We start from the raw sequence: 12000 nt of genomic DNA on the forward strand, positions 1-12000 counted from the left end.
AGTAGCAAAGGGAAGATGTGCATAAGCAGCCAGAGGAACAGAATGAGAAGGGTTTGACCAGTTAGCAACAAGCTTCCATTTAATGCCTACTAAACACTAGGTTCTGGGTGTGCTAAGAGCCAAAGAAGCAAAAGAAAATAAAAACAGTAGTGCCTGCCCTGAAGAAACTCCCTGGCACATGGGGGCAATGCCATAGCAACGATAATCTGGAGTCAATCAATGAAGGAAAGTGAGAAGAGAAAGGGAGCTTGGAAAAGCCTTCTTAGAGAAAATAGGAGCTTAGCTGGGCTTGGAGGAATCTGCGCAGGAGACTGAGCATCCCAGGTGTGGGGAACAGCCAGGGAAAATGACCAGTTGGAAGATGGAGTGTCTTGTGCGGGACTATTCAGAAGGGCAGGGTCAATCACTGCCCTCTTGGAAGACAACAATCAACACTCTGGGAGGAGTACTAACTGTCCACTGGGGACCAAGTGGTCAGCTCTCTCTGAGCAGCTCAGCCCTCTCCTTCCTTCCCTCTTCTCCCTTTGTCCATATAGGGAATCCTAACTTTCCAAGCACATTTTGATCAGCGAAACCTTTTGAGATATCTTGTGGTTTATGGACTAGATTTCTCTTTTAAGGATCTTGCCTTAAACCCAAATCACTCTGGCTCTCAATAATTGACCAGTGGTAGGTCCCAACCCAAGCCTTACTTGGTCATTGTTTGGGTTCCGATGGCTCAGAGTGAATGTAAATAGCCATTGTTTCTCTTTTGGCCAGAAACCCTCCCAGACTGATTTCTTTTATGAAATAGGTAAAAGAGGTCTTTTTTTGGGGGGGAATCTCATTTCTTACCTAGCCAAAAGTCACGGTTTACTTCTAGAAGTGAGAACTGGAAGGGCAGTAAAATATGAGGCAGCTAGGTGGCGCACTGGAGACAGTGCCAGGCCTGGAGTTAGGAAGAACTGAATTCAAATCCACCCTCAGACACTTAGTAGCTGCCCAAGTCATTTAATAGATGCTTAGTTAACAGTTGCTTTTCTTGAAACATTTGGCAAGAAGTGGATTGTCAATAAGCACACTTATGGTCACTGAGAGAGCACGATTCTCTGCTGTCATCTTTTTAAACTTTTTTTTTGTAAATAGTATTTTTTTCCCAATTATATGTAAAGATGATAGTTTTCAACATTCATTTTAAATAAGACTTTGAGTTTCAAATTTTTTCTTCCTCCTTCACATCCTTCCTCTCCAAGACAGCAAGAAATCTGATATAATTAATATATACGCGATCACGTAATATATACATTGAAAGAAGAACAAACAGAACAAAAGAGAAAAGCCATTAAAAAACCCAAAACAGGAAAATAGTCTACTCTGACCTGCGTTCCGTCTCCATAATTCGTCCTAGGGATGTGGATCACATCTTCCATCGTGAGTCTTTTGGACTTGTCTCAGATCATTGTATTGCTAAGAAGAGCTAAGTCCTTCACAGTTGATCAGGGAACAACATGGCAGTTACTGTGAACAGCGTTCTCCTGCTTCTGCTCACTTCACTCAGCATCAGTTCGGGGAAGTCTTTCCAGGTTTTTCTTCTCCTCATTTCTTGTATCATAATAATATTCCATTACCTCCGTACATCACATCGTGTCCAGCCGTTCCCCAGCTCGTGAGTGTCCGCTCAAATTCCAATTCTTGGCCATTGCAAAAAGAGCCGCTATCCATATTTTTGTGCATGCGGGCCCTTTCCGTTCCTCATGGTCTCTGGGAATGGCACTGCTGGATCGAAGGGCACGGCAGTTCCATCGCCCTTTGGCCATAGTTCCAAGTTGTCTCCAGAATGTCTGCTGTGACCGTTTAAGGTATAAGTTTCTGCCGGGCTGCTTTCCCCCTAAAATATGTTAAAACTGAGGGAAATCCAGCTGCTTCTCTGGTAGAAACTGTGGTCTAACCTCCTGCAAAGTCACTCGATCTTAGGGGTACCGCTGAATTCCCAGCTGAAAGGAAATGATCATTCAAAACTGCAGCAAAGGAGCGGTGGCAGCACCGGGCAGAGCTTCCGATTGGAAGCCAGAAAGTTGTGGGTTCAAGTCCCAACCCTGTCACCTGGGCATAGCACCGAACCTTCTCCCTCAATGCCCAGCTCTCCAGGGGTTGCAGGGAAAGGCCCAGCTTGCAGAAGTAGCAGCAGTCCCTTCTTTCAGAGCGCCCCTTGCCCATTCCATGCCAGATGGAGCAGAAGAGATCCCACCTCCGCCAAGCTGCAAAGGTGCCGAGGACTGGGGTAGGGGTGAGGGTTGGTTGGAACCCTCACTGCTCTTTCCCCCTGAAGGGCCTTGGAAAAAAGGCCTCCTCCCCCTCCAGAACAACCCAAGGGCTGCAGGGTAAATGCTTCCCCTGATCCCTTGTGGTTCTAAAATTCGGTTGATTTTTTTTAATGGGGGAGGGGACACAGAGGAATAACACACGAAGGGTCCATCCTGAACCCTTAGGCACCCTTGGGAACCCTAGGGCAGACAAAATGGAAGTGGGATTAGATACAAAGACCTGACCAGCAAACTGAGGAATCGGGGGCAGAGGGTGGTGACCCCACGGAAGGCTTTGGAGCCATTGGCCCCGAGCTGGATTCAGACTCAGTCTGCCCTTCTGTGTGTGATCTCGGGCCCTCTCTGGGCCTCCACTTCTCTTCTGGGCCCAGATGTTCTCGCCCCCCACCCCAGCCCCAGCCCGACAGTTCCAGGGCTCAGCATTCGCAGATTCAGATCCTAGGGATTAAATGCCGACTCTGTCGCTTCCTCCAGCGCCAGTTGGAGCTTCCATAAAACAGCCTCCCACCTCAGAGCCCTTCCTACGCCGACTCTGACGGCCTGCCAGCCGGAGGCTGTTTCTTTGAACCTCCCCCTTTTAGAGCCCAATCTAGGAGACTTCCTTAAGACTCCCAAGCATCTGGTCTGCCTCTCCCCACCCCCCACCCCCCATTCATTTGTTTATTCTTTCCAAGCTGGGACACCCCGCAGTTCTCAGGGCTGGGCACCGGGGAAGGGGAGGGCCCTGCCAGCTTCGGGAGTGGGGGCACGGGGGCAGGGCGCTGCCAGCTCTGGGGGTGGGGGCACGGGGGCAGGGCGCTGCCAGCTCCGGGGGTGGGGGCACGGGCGCTGCCAGCTCCGGGGGTGGGGGCACGGGCGCTGCCAGCTCCGGGGGTGGGGGCACGGGCACTAGGAAAGGTGCAGCCAGTTCGAGGAGGCCGTGGCCTCCTAACCAGCCACCCCCCCACCCCCCGCCCCCCAATCCAAAGTGTCCTCATTTGACTCTGGGACCTGCTGGCCCGGCCGCCCCAGCTCCGGCCCTGCCCACCCCACGTGCCTAGGATTTCTCGGCTCTCCACTGAAGGGCTCGGGCAACAACTAGAGCAGGGGCAGCCACGGCCCCGGCCCAGCTCCCGGCTTCTAAAGACAGAGTTGGGCTCCCCGAGTAGCTGGGGAAACACCCTGAGGCCCCAGGCCCTGCGGCGCCTCCATCGGCCGGGAGCCTCGACTTCCCCAGCAGTCCGTGTCCCCAAAGGCCGGGGGCTCGAGGCTGGCACAGGGCACCCTAGGCAGGCAGGGGTTCCGGTGACTGGCGGACGGCAGCGGGCAGCAGGGCCCGAGTGCATTCGTGTGTCGGCGGCGCGGGCGGGGGGCGGGGAAGGCGGGACTGGCTGAGCTCCCAGCTTTCCTGCTCCCTTTCTCTCCCCCACCCCCGCTGCCTGTCTCCGGGCCTCCCTCCCAGCCTGGCGGCCTCCCGGCCGGCCGCCGGCCCTCCTCCCACCTCCTCCCTCCCTCCTTTCCTCCCCCCCGGGTGCCTGGCAGCGTGCCGGCTGCGCCCGGGGTTCGCTCCGTTCTCACGACCTCTCAGGTTGCCTGAGCTCATCTGGGAGCTATTCATTTCCTGCCAGAAAGCAGCCGGGCCTGCTCCACAAACCACCTTGGCCGCAGAGCAGCCGCCCCAGCAGCCGCCGCCGCAGCAGCCGCGAGCCCGGGCCGGGCCTGCGCCGCCGCCTGGGGCCTCACTCCACGGCCCAAAGGCCCGGCTGGTTCTCGGCAATCAAAGGCAACGAGGAAAGGGGGCCTAAGAGCCGGGAGCCGCGGAGCCGAGTGAGGGAGGGAGGCCCTGGCGGTGGGGGGGGAGGGGGGAAGAGCACACTGCTCCATATGGGAGCACTTAAGAGCCCGCGAGGAAGCCGGCTCGGTTGGTTCCAAGCACCAGGAGGGTGGGAAAGCTGAACTAACATGAATGACAGGTTCCCCAGACGAGGAGGGTGTCCAATCGAGTCCAGAAGTGGAACTACAAGTGTCTGGGGGGCGGGGAACGAGAGGGGAAAGGAGAGCCGCAAGGGGCCTCTGGGGCAGGGGAATAGGACCTTAGGGCCCGGAAAAGGACTTCTCCCCGTCATACAATGTCAGAGGCAAGACTTGAACCCAGGTTCTCTGAGTCCTCAGCCAGTGAATGCACCTCAATGCCCTTCCCCATCTGGGGATTTGGAAGCCACAAAATCAATGCGGTCTCCAAGAGTCTTCCTGGCAATTTCCTTGCGTCCATGGACCCCGGAGCTGGCCTCTTCTCATGGCCCCCCTGAGACCCGTCCACCCTGGCCGCCAGGTGGCCCTCGCGGTTCAGCCCTGGTCACCTGTCCCTTCACTGCTGCACCATTCTCCCCAGCTGGCAGGTTTCTGTCCTTCCCAGCTCTCCTGGTGAAACTCCTAGATGGATTTTCCTGAAGCACTGGTCTCACTGGTTCATGGCCCCCATCTCAAGGAGCCTCAGGGGCTCCCTGTGGCCTCCGGGTTAACGCGTTGACCTCTCTGTTTGTCCTTCCAAGCCTCCGAGCTGCTGGATGCATTTCCCTCCCCCCTTCCCTGCCCATAGCTCCTTCCAGCCAGAACGGGCTACTCACCATTCCCTGTAAATGGCACACCTTTGTACAGGCTGTTCTTCACGTCCGGAGTGCTCTTGCTCCCCCCTCAGTCACTCGGATCCCCTTGCCCCCAAGATCCAAGAAGAGCAACTTTATTATTAAGGCCTCTCAATGGCTCTTGGTCTTCCTCTCCCTCACGGCCCTGGCCCCTCCAAGTTACTCAGTAAAACTACATTTCCTTTGTCGGTGTCTCTTGCCATGTTACCCCAACCCCCACTGAATGCCCTGCGGGTGGGAGCTATTGGTTTTCCGCACTGGTGAGCCCAACACCCGAGGCAGAGCCTAGTACGCACACGATTCCAGGGACCAGAAGTGAATCCCGCAGCTTTCCCTTGGCGCCCGCTGAGCTGGGCCCCTCCACAGCCCTTCAGAGGCCTCCGGAAGCTCTCCCTGTCCCCAGCTCCTGGGCCACGGCCGCCAGCTAGAGGGGCAGAGGGCCCAGGAGGTGCGCAGGGAAGGGCTTCAGCCTGGCCTCTTCCACAGCTCTCTCAGACCCACGGATCCTAGCTATTGTTTTCAAAGCATGAGAAAAATTGGAAAGGAACAAACAGTGCCAGGAAAGGCTGGCTCTGTTCAGTCGGGACACACTGTGCTCTCAAGAGAAAATGGAGGCGATTCGGGAAGAAGCCTCTTGGGGGCAGAATGGAGTTACAGCAGCGCCTTCCCTGACCTTCCCCGAGAAGGCAGCCAGCGGGAACAAAGTTGGGGTGGGGTGGGTGGAGGGGAGGAACTCTGTTGTCCTAGACATCCACACTCCCTCCGCCTAAGATTCCCTCGGGAGATCCAGCCACAAAGGGCAGCTTGGCTCCCAGGGAGCCCTTTTCACCCCACTGTCACTTTACTTCTTTTCTTTTTTCCATTTTCGAGGGGGGGAGGCCTTTAGGGGGAGCCCGGAGAAAGAACTGATCCATATGACTTGGCCAGATCAGACTCTGAAGGTTATTTTTTTCTCAGTGTTTCAGAGCAGAAAAAGGCATTTCAGTTGCAGTTTGGGGAGGGGGGGACTATGTGCTGGGTGGACCTTGCCCTGGAGTGCAGAAAAACGGAAATGGATTTCAGGGAGTTGTCAGCCGAAAATTAAAACTGATGCTTCAGATACTTAAAGCAACACCAACAACTGCTTTGAGGGTAGGGCTAGGGGAGTGTGGAGCCAGAGGTGGTGAGAAGAGGAAGGGAGAAGGCAGGGAAAGGGGGAGATACAGAGGAGAAGGGAAGGAGAGAGGAAAAGAGAGAGACAGAAAAGGGGACAGAGGGAAAGGGAGGAGACAACAGGGGAGAGAGAGGGACACAGGAAAGGAGGATGTGGATTGGGATCTAGAGAGAAAATAGAGGAAGAGAGAGGGAAAGAGGAGAAAAAGAAGGGGGAGAGACTGAGGGAAGAGGAGGCAGAGGGGCAAATGAAATGGAGAGAGGGAGACACAGAGACAGTGAGGGAGGAAAGAGAACGAGGAGAAAGTGGGAGGAAGGGGACACGGAGAAGAAAGAACATTTTCCTTACAACAAATTAAGAAAAAATGGGGTTGCAAAACAATGACAAAAGCCCTCTGCCCACGGTTTTCAAGTGGCCAAGGCTGAGGCCCGGCCAGGGCGCAAATGCTCTCAGGCCCCTCTTTGATCAGACTCGGACCAAGAGTCCAGATTAAGGGCAAGAGGTACAGGAAAAGGCCGGGCCGTGTGGTGGCCGCCGAATCCCTCCCGTGCTCCGGGGGGCCGCTCGGCTCGGGCGGTGGGAGAGGGCCCAGGGAAGGTGGACGGGAGACAAAGCGTTTGCGCGGCTTTGGAAATAAGACAGAAAATCGTTGGCGTCCCCTTTGTTAGGCGGCCCTCCAAAGCCTGATCCCCCGCCTCATCCTTCTCCCAGAAGCCGCTCGGAGGAGGGAGGGAGGGGAGCAGAGCCGGGTAGGAAGGGAGCGAGCCGGGCGGAGGAGGGGGAGGACTGGCCGGGGGCCTGGGGGAGGAGGCCCGCTCCCTGCCAGACCCACAGCAGGCCCGATGTGTCTGGTCTCGCACGCCTCGTGGTTTTCATTTCCCCCGCACCTGGATGCAGTCAGCACCTGGCCCATCCAGACAGAGTCTGACAAGCCTTTGTGGTGGGGTTTGGACGAAACTCCCTGCAGATCCCGGCCTCGTTTAAAGCGGCCGCCTTGAGTTAGGACTTGTTAAGGAGGGTTATGGGAGCTGAAACCCGAGCCGGCCTCGCGCTTCTATCTGGAGCCCACATCTTGCCTGGAAATGGGGCATGACCAAGCCCAAGGGGTCGCTCGCTGCTCGTGTGAGGAGGGGAGGGGGCGTGGAAGTGCCGGAGCTGCCCCCACATGTTTTCTCCATTAGGAGCGAGCGCAGAGACTGATCAAAACCACATGGCTGCCGTTCGGCGGCCCAGCTCCCTCCGCCAGCCGGGGAGAGCGGGTGGGACTCCCCGGGCGGCGAAGAGCCCGTGACCTTCCCGCCGGGCCGGAGGCAGGGAGGAGGGAGCCGCCCTCCGGGCTCGGGGGCGCACTCAGCCCCAGCTCCCCCCCACCTGAGCATTAACTAATTAATGGGAATCAACAAATTGGAGCCACCGCTCGCGGGAGTCTTAACTCGGGGCCTGGGGGCGGGAGCCGAGAGGATCCGGACCCGCGGGGCAATTTCCCAAACAGCGGGAGGGGCCTCTGCCCTGCGGGGGGGGGGGAGGGCAGAAGGAGAACACTCCACAACTTTACCAGCGTGATTCCCCCCACGCCCTCTCTTTCCACGGCTTTCTGAGTCTCCAGCCAGGGCTACCCCACCCCAGATGGGGGCTGGCGGAAGAAGATCCGTCTCCCCCTCCCCTCTCCTCCCAGCCCCCGGTGCTGGCTGGCTGCCGGAGGAGTACCCCGGTTAGCTCAGTCCCCTCCCCCAACGCAGTGACAACCCAAACAAAAGGTCCCAGCCCCCGCCCGGCGGGCGAAGACGCGGCCCCACAGAGCAGGCAAGTCGGAACTCTGGTCCTGTTTGTTTTATTCTTCTCCTTTCTCCATAAAACTTCCCCCAAGGAAGAACATTCGTCAGAGCATTTTCAGATATCTTTGGTATCACATAAAAAAGGGATCTCGTGTAAAAAACGAAATGTCACCTGAACTTGTATCGTACAAAGGCGCACCATCCAATATGAACACGTAAAATATATACAAACATAGGGCATGGCCAGTCCCTCGATCCAACGCTCTACACAAAGGTTAACTTGTCCCAACTGCTTAGAAAACAAGCCCCAGGTCCCAGGGGACCATCTCACTAGCTCGGCCGTCTGTCTGGCTGTCTGGCTGTCCCTCTCCCAAAGGTCCAGGCCCTGCAGAGGGTGTGTCTGGGGTAGGGTGCGGTGGGCTGGGAGCGGGGAGAACCGGGGCCCCGCTCGTTTTTGTGGGTGGGTGGGTTTTGGCCCGGGCGGCTTTCTCCTCCTCCCGATTCACCAGGGTCTCCACACCGAGTCGGCCGTGAGTGAGGGGCCGCTGGACGGGGACACGGCGCCCGCGGCGCCCCCGCCCGCGTGGGTGTACACGGGGATCACCGGCCCGCTGTGCGCGAAGGCCGCGTTGGGGATGAGGAAGGCGAACTGGCCGTCGGGGGCCGGCACCACCTGGAAGCCGCCGAACACCTTGGCCCCGTCCGCGGCGGCCGCGGCGCTAGCCCCCAGCTTGCACTGCCCGCCGCTCCCGCTGCCCGTGCCCGCCGCGCCCCCGCCTCCGCCGCCGGGGGGCGCCGCGGCCCCGGGGAGCGCCACCAAGGGCTGGCCGAAGGGGGGGCCGTGCGGGCCGCCGGGCGCCGGGGGCGGCAGCGCGGGGTGCGGCGGCGGCGGCGGGTAGTTCAGGGCGTGGATCTGGCTCATGCAGTTGGCCAGGTGGCCCAGCAGGCGCGTGCGGACGTCCGTGTTCACCCCCTCGCACGTCGACAGGAAGCGGGTCACCTCGTTCATGCACTCGCTGAAGCCGGCGCGGTACTTGCCCAGGACGGTCGGGTCGGTGCTGAGCGCGGCTGTGGGGGGGAGAGGGCAGAGGTCGTGAGCGGGGCTGCTCCCTTCCCGCCCTGCCCCGATCACGGGTCCCCAGAGAGCTGCGTTTCTTTTTTTTGGGGGGGGGTCGCTTCACTTGGCGTCTCCCAGCGGAGCGATAACGCCGCGAGCTCCTATCGAGTCGTGTCCCCTCCCCCAGCCCAATCCTCCCTACCCCACCCCGCGGTGCTGCCCTCCCGAGCTCCGAGCTGCGGCCGCCGCCGGGGCCACCTCCTGGTTCCTGCCTCTCCTCCTCCTCCTCTCCCTCCCTCCTTTTTCCGGAACTGTAACAACTTGAAGTTGTGGCTATAAATAAGCCCCAGACCGTGGGAAAGCCCACACGAGCCAAGTCAGTAAAATGCAGCTGAATGCCATTCACCACCACAGGCGGAAGTCTGGAAGAAATCACCGCGGCCAGAGAGGGATCCCGGGGAAAGGGCGGGCGGGCGGCCGGGGAGGGGGAGCAGATGGGGGGCGGGCTGGGGGGAGGGGAGGCCGAGCCAGGCGCGCGCTCACCAGTCATCTGGGCTCGCTGCAGGGTCCGGAGATGTTTCACCGTCATCTCCAGGATGTCCGCCTTCTCCAGCTTGGAGTGCCGGGAGCTCTGCGGGGAGGAGCGGAGCGAGAGAGGGATGAGAGCCCCGTGGGATGCGGCGGGGGCGCGGGGGTGGGGCGCTGGCGGCTGCTACCGGATCTCCGGGAGCCGCACGGGCAGGCAGAAGACCCCGCTTCGGGGAGGAAGGAGCCCGCCCCGCGGGAGAGAGCAATAGTCGTGCTCCCATCCGTGCTCGGGGAGCCTCCGCCCCAGCACGAATCCCCCCAACCCGAGCGTCCAAGCCCGGCCACTTACATCTTTTTTAAGGGCGTCCAAGATGAGCGTTTTCAGCTGGCTCAAGCTTTCATTAATTCGCGCTCGTCTCCTTTTCTCCATGATTGGTTTGGATGACTGCAAAGAAACGAGAAAGGGGCGCGCGAGGCCCGCTTAGAGCTGGCAACCCAATCTGGGCGGCGGGGGTGAGGGCACGGGGTGGGCGGGTGGGGGTGGAGGAGCCCCGGGTCGGCAGGTCGCGCGCGCGCTTCCCCGGGAAACTACGGGGACCCAAGGGAGACCGATAGTTACCTTCCTGTGTTCCGATGCAGTCTTTGGCTTATCAGGCGTTGTGTTGACATTGGCCGGGGTGGCAGCCACAGGGGAGGAGGAACTTTTCTCCATGATATCTGCTGGCATTTTCTGTTTCTCGGGAAAAATCAAAGGTCCCTCGAGAGCGCTATTTTTAGAGTCCTTTTAAAGATCTTCTGGAAAAAGGCTGGCTTGGGGGGCCGTTTACGTCCCTTTGATAGGAAACTTTGCACCACGTCTTTCCGACAGTCAATCCGGGCTCTTCTGGCAGGCGCCGGGACTGATACTGCCGGCTGGGTACTTTTTTATTTTTTTTTTTAAGTCGGCAGCGTATTCCAGGACCAAGGAGAGGGAGAGCTGGGGATTCCTCTGTTAGCGGCACCAGCTCCGTGTCCTGTGTGATCTTCCTCTGCCCTGGCGGCCGCTATATATATCTGGGACTGCACGCGAACGGCTCGTGTGAAACTTCCCAAACTTTCTTTCCCACAGTAACTTTCAGCCAATGGGAGGAGGAGACACGCGGCACTGCTCGTGGACGGCGCCCCCCCATTGGCTGTCAGGCGCAAGGACTGGCGGCCAATGGCGCGCGCCTGGACCCGGGGCAGCAGAGGCTACAGTGTCAATCAAAGGAAATTTAACCCTTCGTTCCCCGGCGCACAGCCGCGCAGTGCTCGGCAAGGGATTTGAAAAGGCATTTCTTGGGTGGCTCTCTGCCGTGTTCTCCCTCCACTTCCTTCCTTTGTCATAAGACACACACACACACATGCACACGCACACACACATACACACACGCACACGCAGAGTGGATCAGAGTGCAGCAAAAAGACTCGGCTTCTGAGTTGGAAGAGTCTCCCTCTCGGGGCTCCGCCGCGGACTCTCCCTCCGGGGGTATATGTATTTGTGATATTATTCGAACGTACTCGCTAAGGCTGAAGAGCCCCGGGCTGCGGGGGGTAGACTAGCTCCGAACCCTGCACTGATTGATTAGGGGCGGGGGGCGACAAAAGAAGGGGGAGCACATGCTGGGCTCATTCAGGCCAGAGACCCCCCATCTCCCAACCTACCAGCCAGCACCCGCCCCCCCCCCCCCGCTCGAACCCTGCAGGTAGCCCAGAGAAGGGGCTTTGCAGCAGGGCCCTCTGCCTGGGACTCACTGATCCAGACCAGGGCAAACACTCCGCGATTTGGATTAAGGGGGGAAATGCACCCTGGTCCCTCTTTCTTTCCACCCCCACCTCCGGCGAATAGATCACAGAAGAGCCGGGAAAGGGAGAGGGCGAGCCGCCTTCGGGCTTGGCCTGCTGCGCCCCTCCTCCCTCCTCCTCCCCCCTCCCCCTCCCCCCGAGACCCGATCCATCCCTTCCTCTCCGCGGTCCCGAACTCGGAAAACAAATTGGGAGTAGATCTCCCCCTCGCATCTCCTCTCTTCCCCCACCCCCCACCCCCGGCTCCTCTCCAGTCGGAAAGCCTGGAGAGAACAGGGGAAAGTGAATTTATGGGGCCTGCGCCCCTCCCCTCGGACTTGGGAGGGGCAGGTTTAGAAGGCCGGGCCGGCCACGCGGGGAGTGTGCCCGCAGACCCCTGGCTCAGTCCGGCTAGCTCTGGGCACTCTCCTCGCTCTCCAGTCGGCCCGGCTGGCCCTTTAAGGGCGGCCGGGCCGGCCGCAGGCTGACATCAGGCGGCCGGCGGCGAGGGCGATCCCGAAGCGGGAGCACGTGCCAGGATGTTTTATTGCAGCCGCGGCGGCGGCGGCCGGGGAGGGGGGTGGCGTGTGCGCGCGCCGGGTGGGTGTGCGCGCGCGGCCGCGGCTCAGCCGCCCTGAGGGCGGGCGGGCGGGGGATGGTTTATATTATCCCGAAGGAGCCAAGAAGGTAAATAGCAGCTGCTGTGTTCGAGCCTGGGAAAACCACGCCCCCTGCGCGCTGCGGCCTCCTCATTGGT

The 12000-nt window shown here is 59.3% G+C and overlaps 2 protein-coding genes across 2 annotated transcripts; both read right to left on the reverse strand.

Moving 5' to 3' along the window:
• Nucleotides 1-2464: 2464 nt before the first annotated feature.
• On the reverse strand, nt 2465-6993 carry LOC127556958 (basic proline-rich protein-like). Its single transcript, XM_051990464.1, has 6 exons — nt 6913-6993; nt 6587-6705; nt 3940-4125; nt 3464-3567; nt 3032-3191; nt 2465-2483 (listed from the first exon to the last, which is right to left on the reverse strand). The coding sequence occupies exons 1-6, from the start codon at nt 6991-6993 to the stop codon at nt 2465-2467; spliced, it is 669 nt and encodes a 222-aa protein (XP_051846424.1).
• A 902-nt stretch (nt 6994-7895) lies between these two features.
• HES1 (hes family bHLH transcription factor 1) lies at nt 7896-10518 on the reverse strand. The gene is made up of 4 exons (XM_051991610.1): nt 10060-10518; nt 9790-9885; nt 9456-9543; nt 7896-8923 (listed from the first exon to the last, which is right to left on the reverse strand). The coding sequence occupies exons 1-4, from the start codon at nt 10165-10167 to the stop codon at nt 8358-8360; spliced, it is 858 nt and encodes a 285-aa protein (XP_051847570.1). The 5' UTR covers nt 10168-10518; the 3' UTR covers nt 7896-8357.
• Nucleotides 10519-12000: the final 1482 nt, after the last annotated feature.

The sequence above is a fragment of the Antechinus flavipes genome, chromosome 3 (genome assembly GCF_016432865.1).
Source record: "Antechinus flavipes isolate AdamAnt ecotype Samford, QLD, Australia chromosome 3, AdamAnt_v2, whole genome shotgun sequence".
Lineage (NCBI taxonomy): Eukaryota > Metazoa > Chordata > Mammalia > Dasyuromorphia > Dasyuridae > Antechinus > Antechinus flavipes.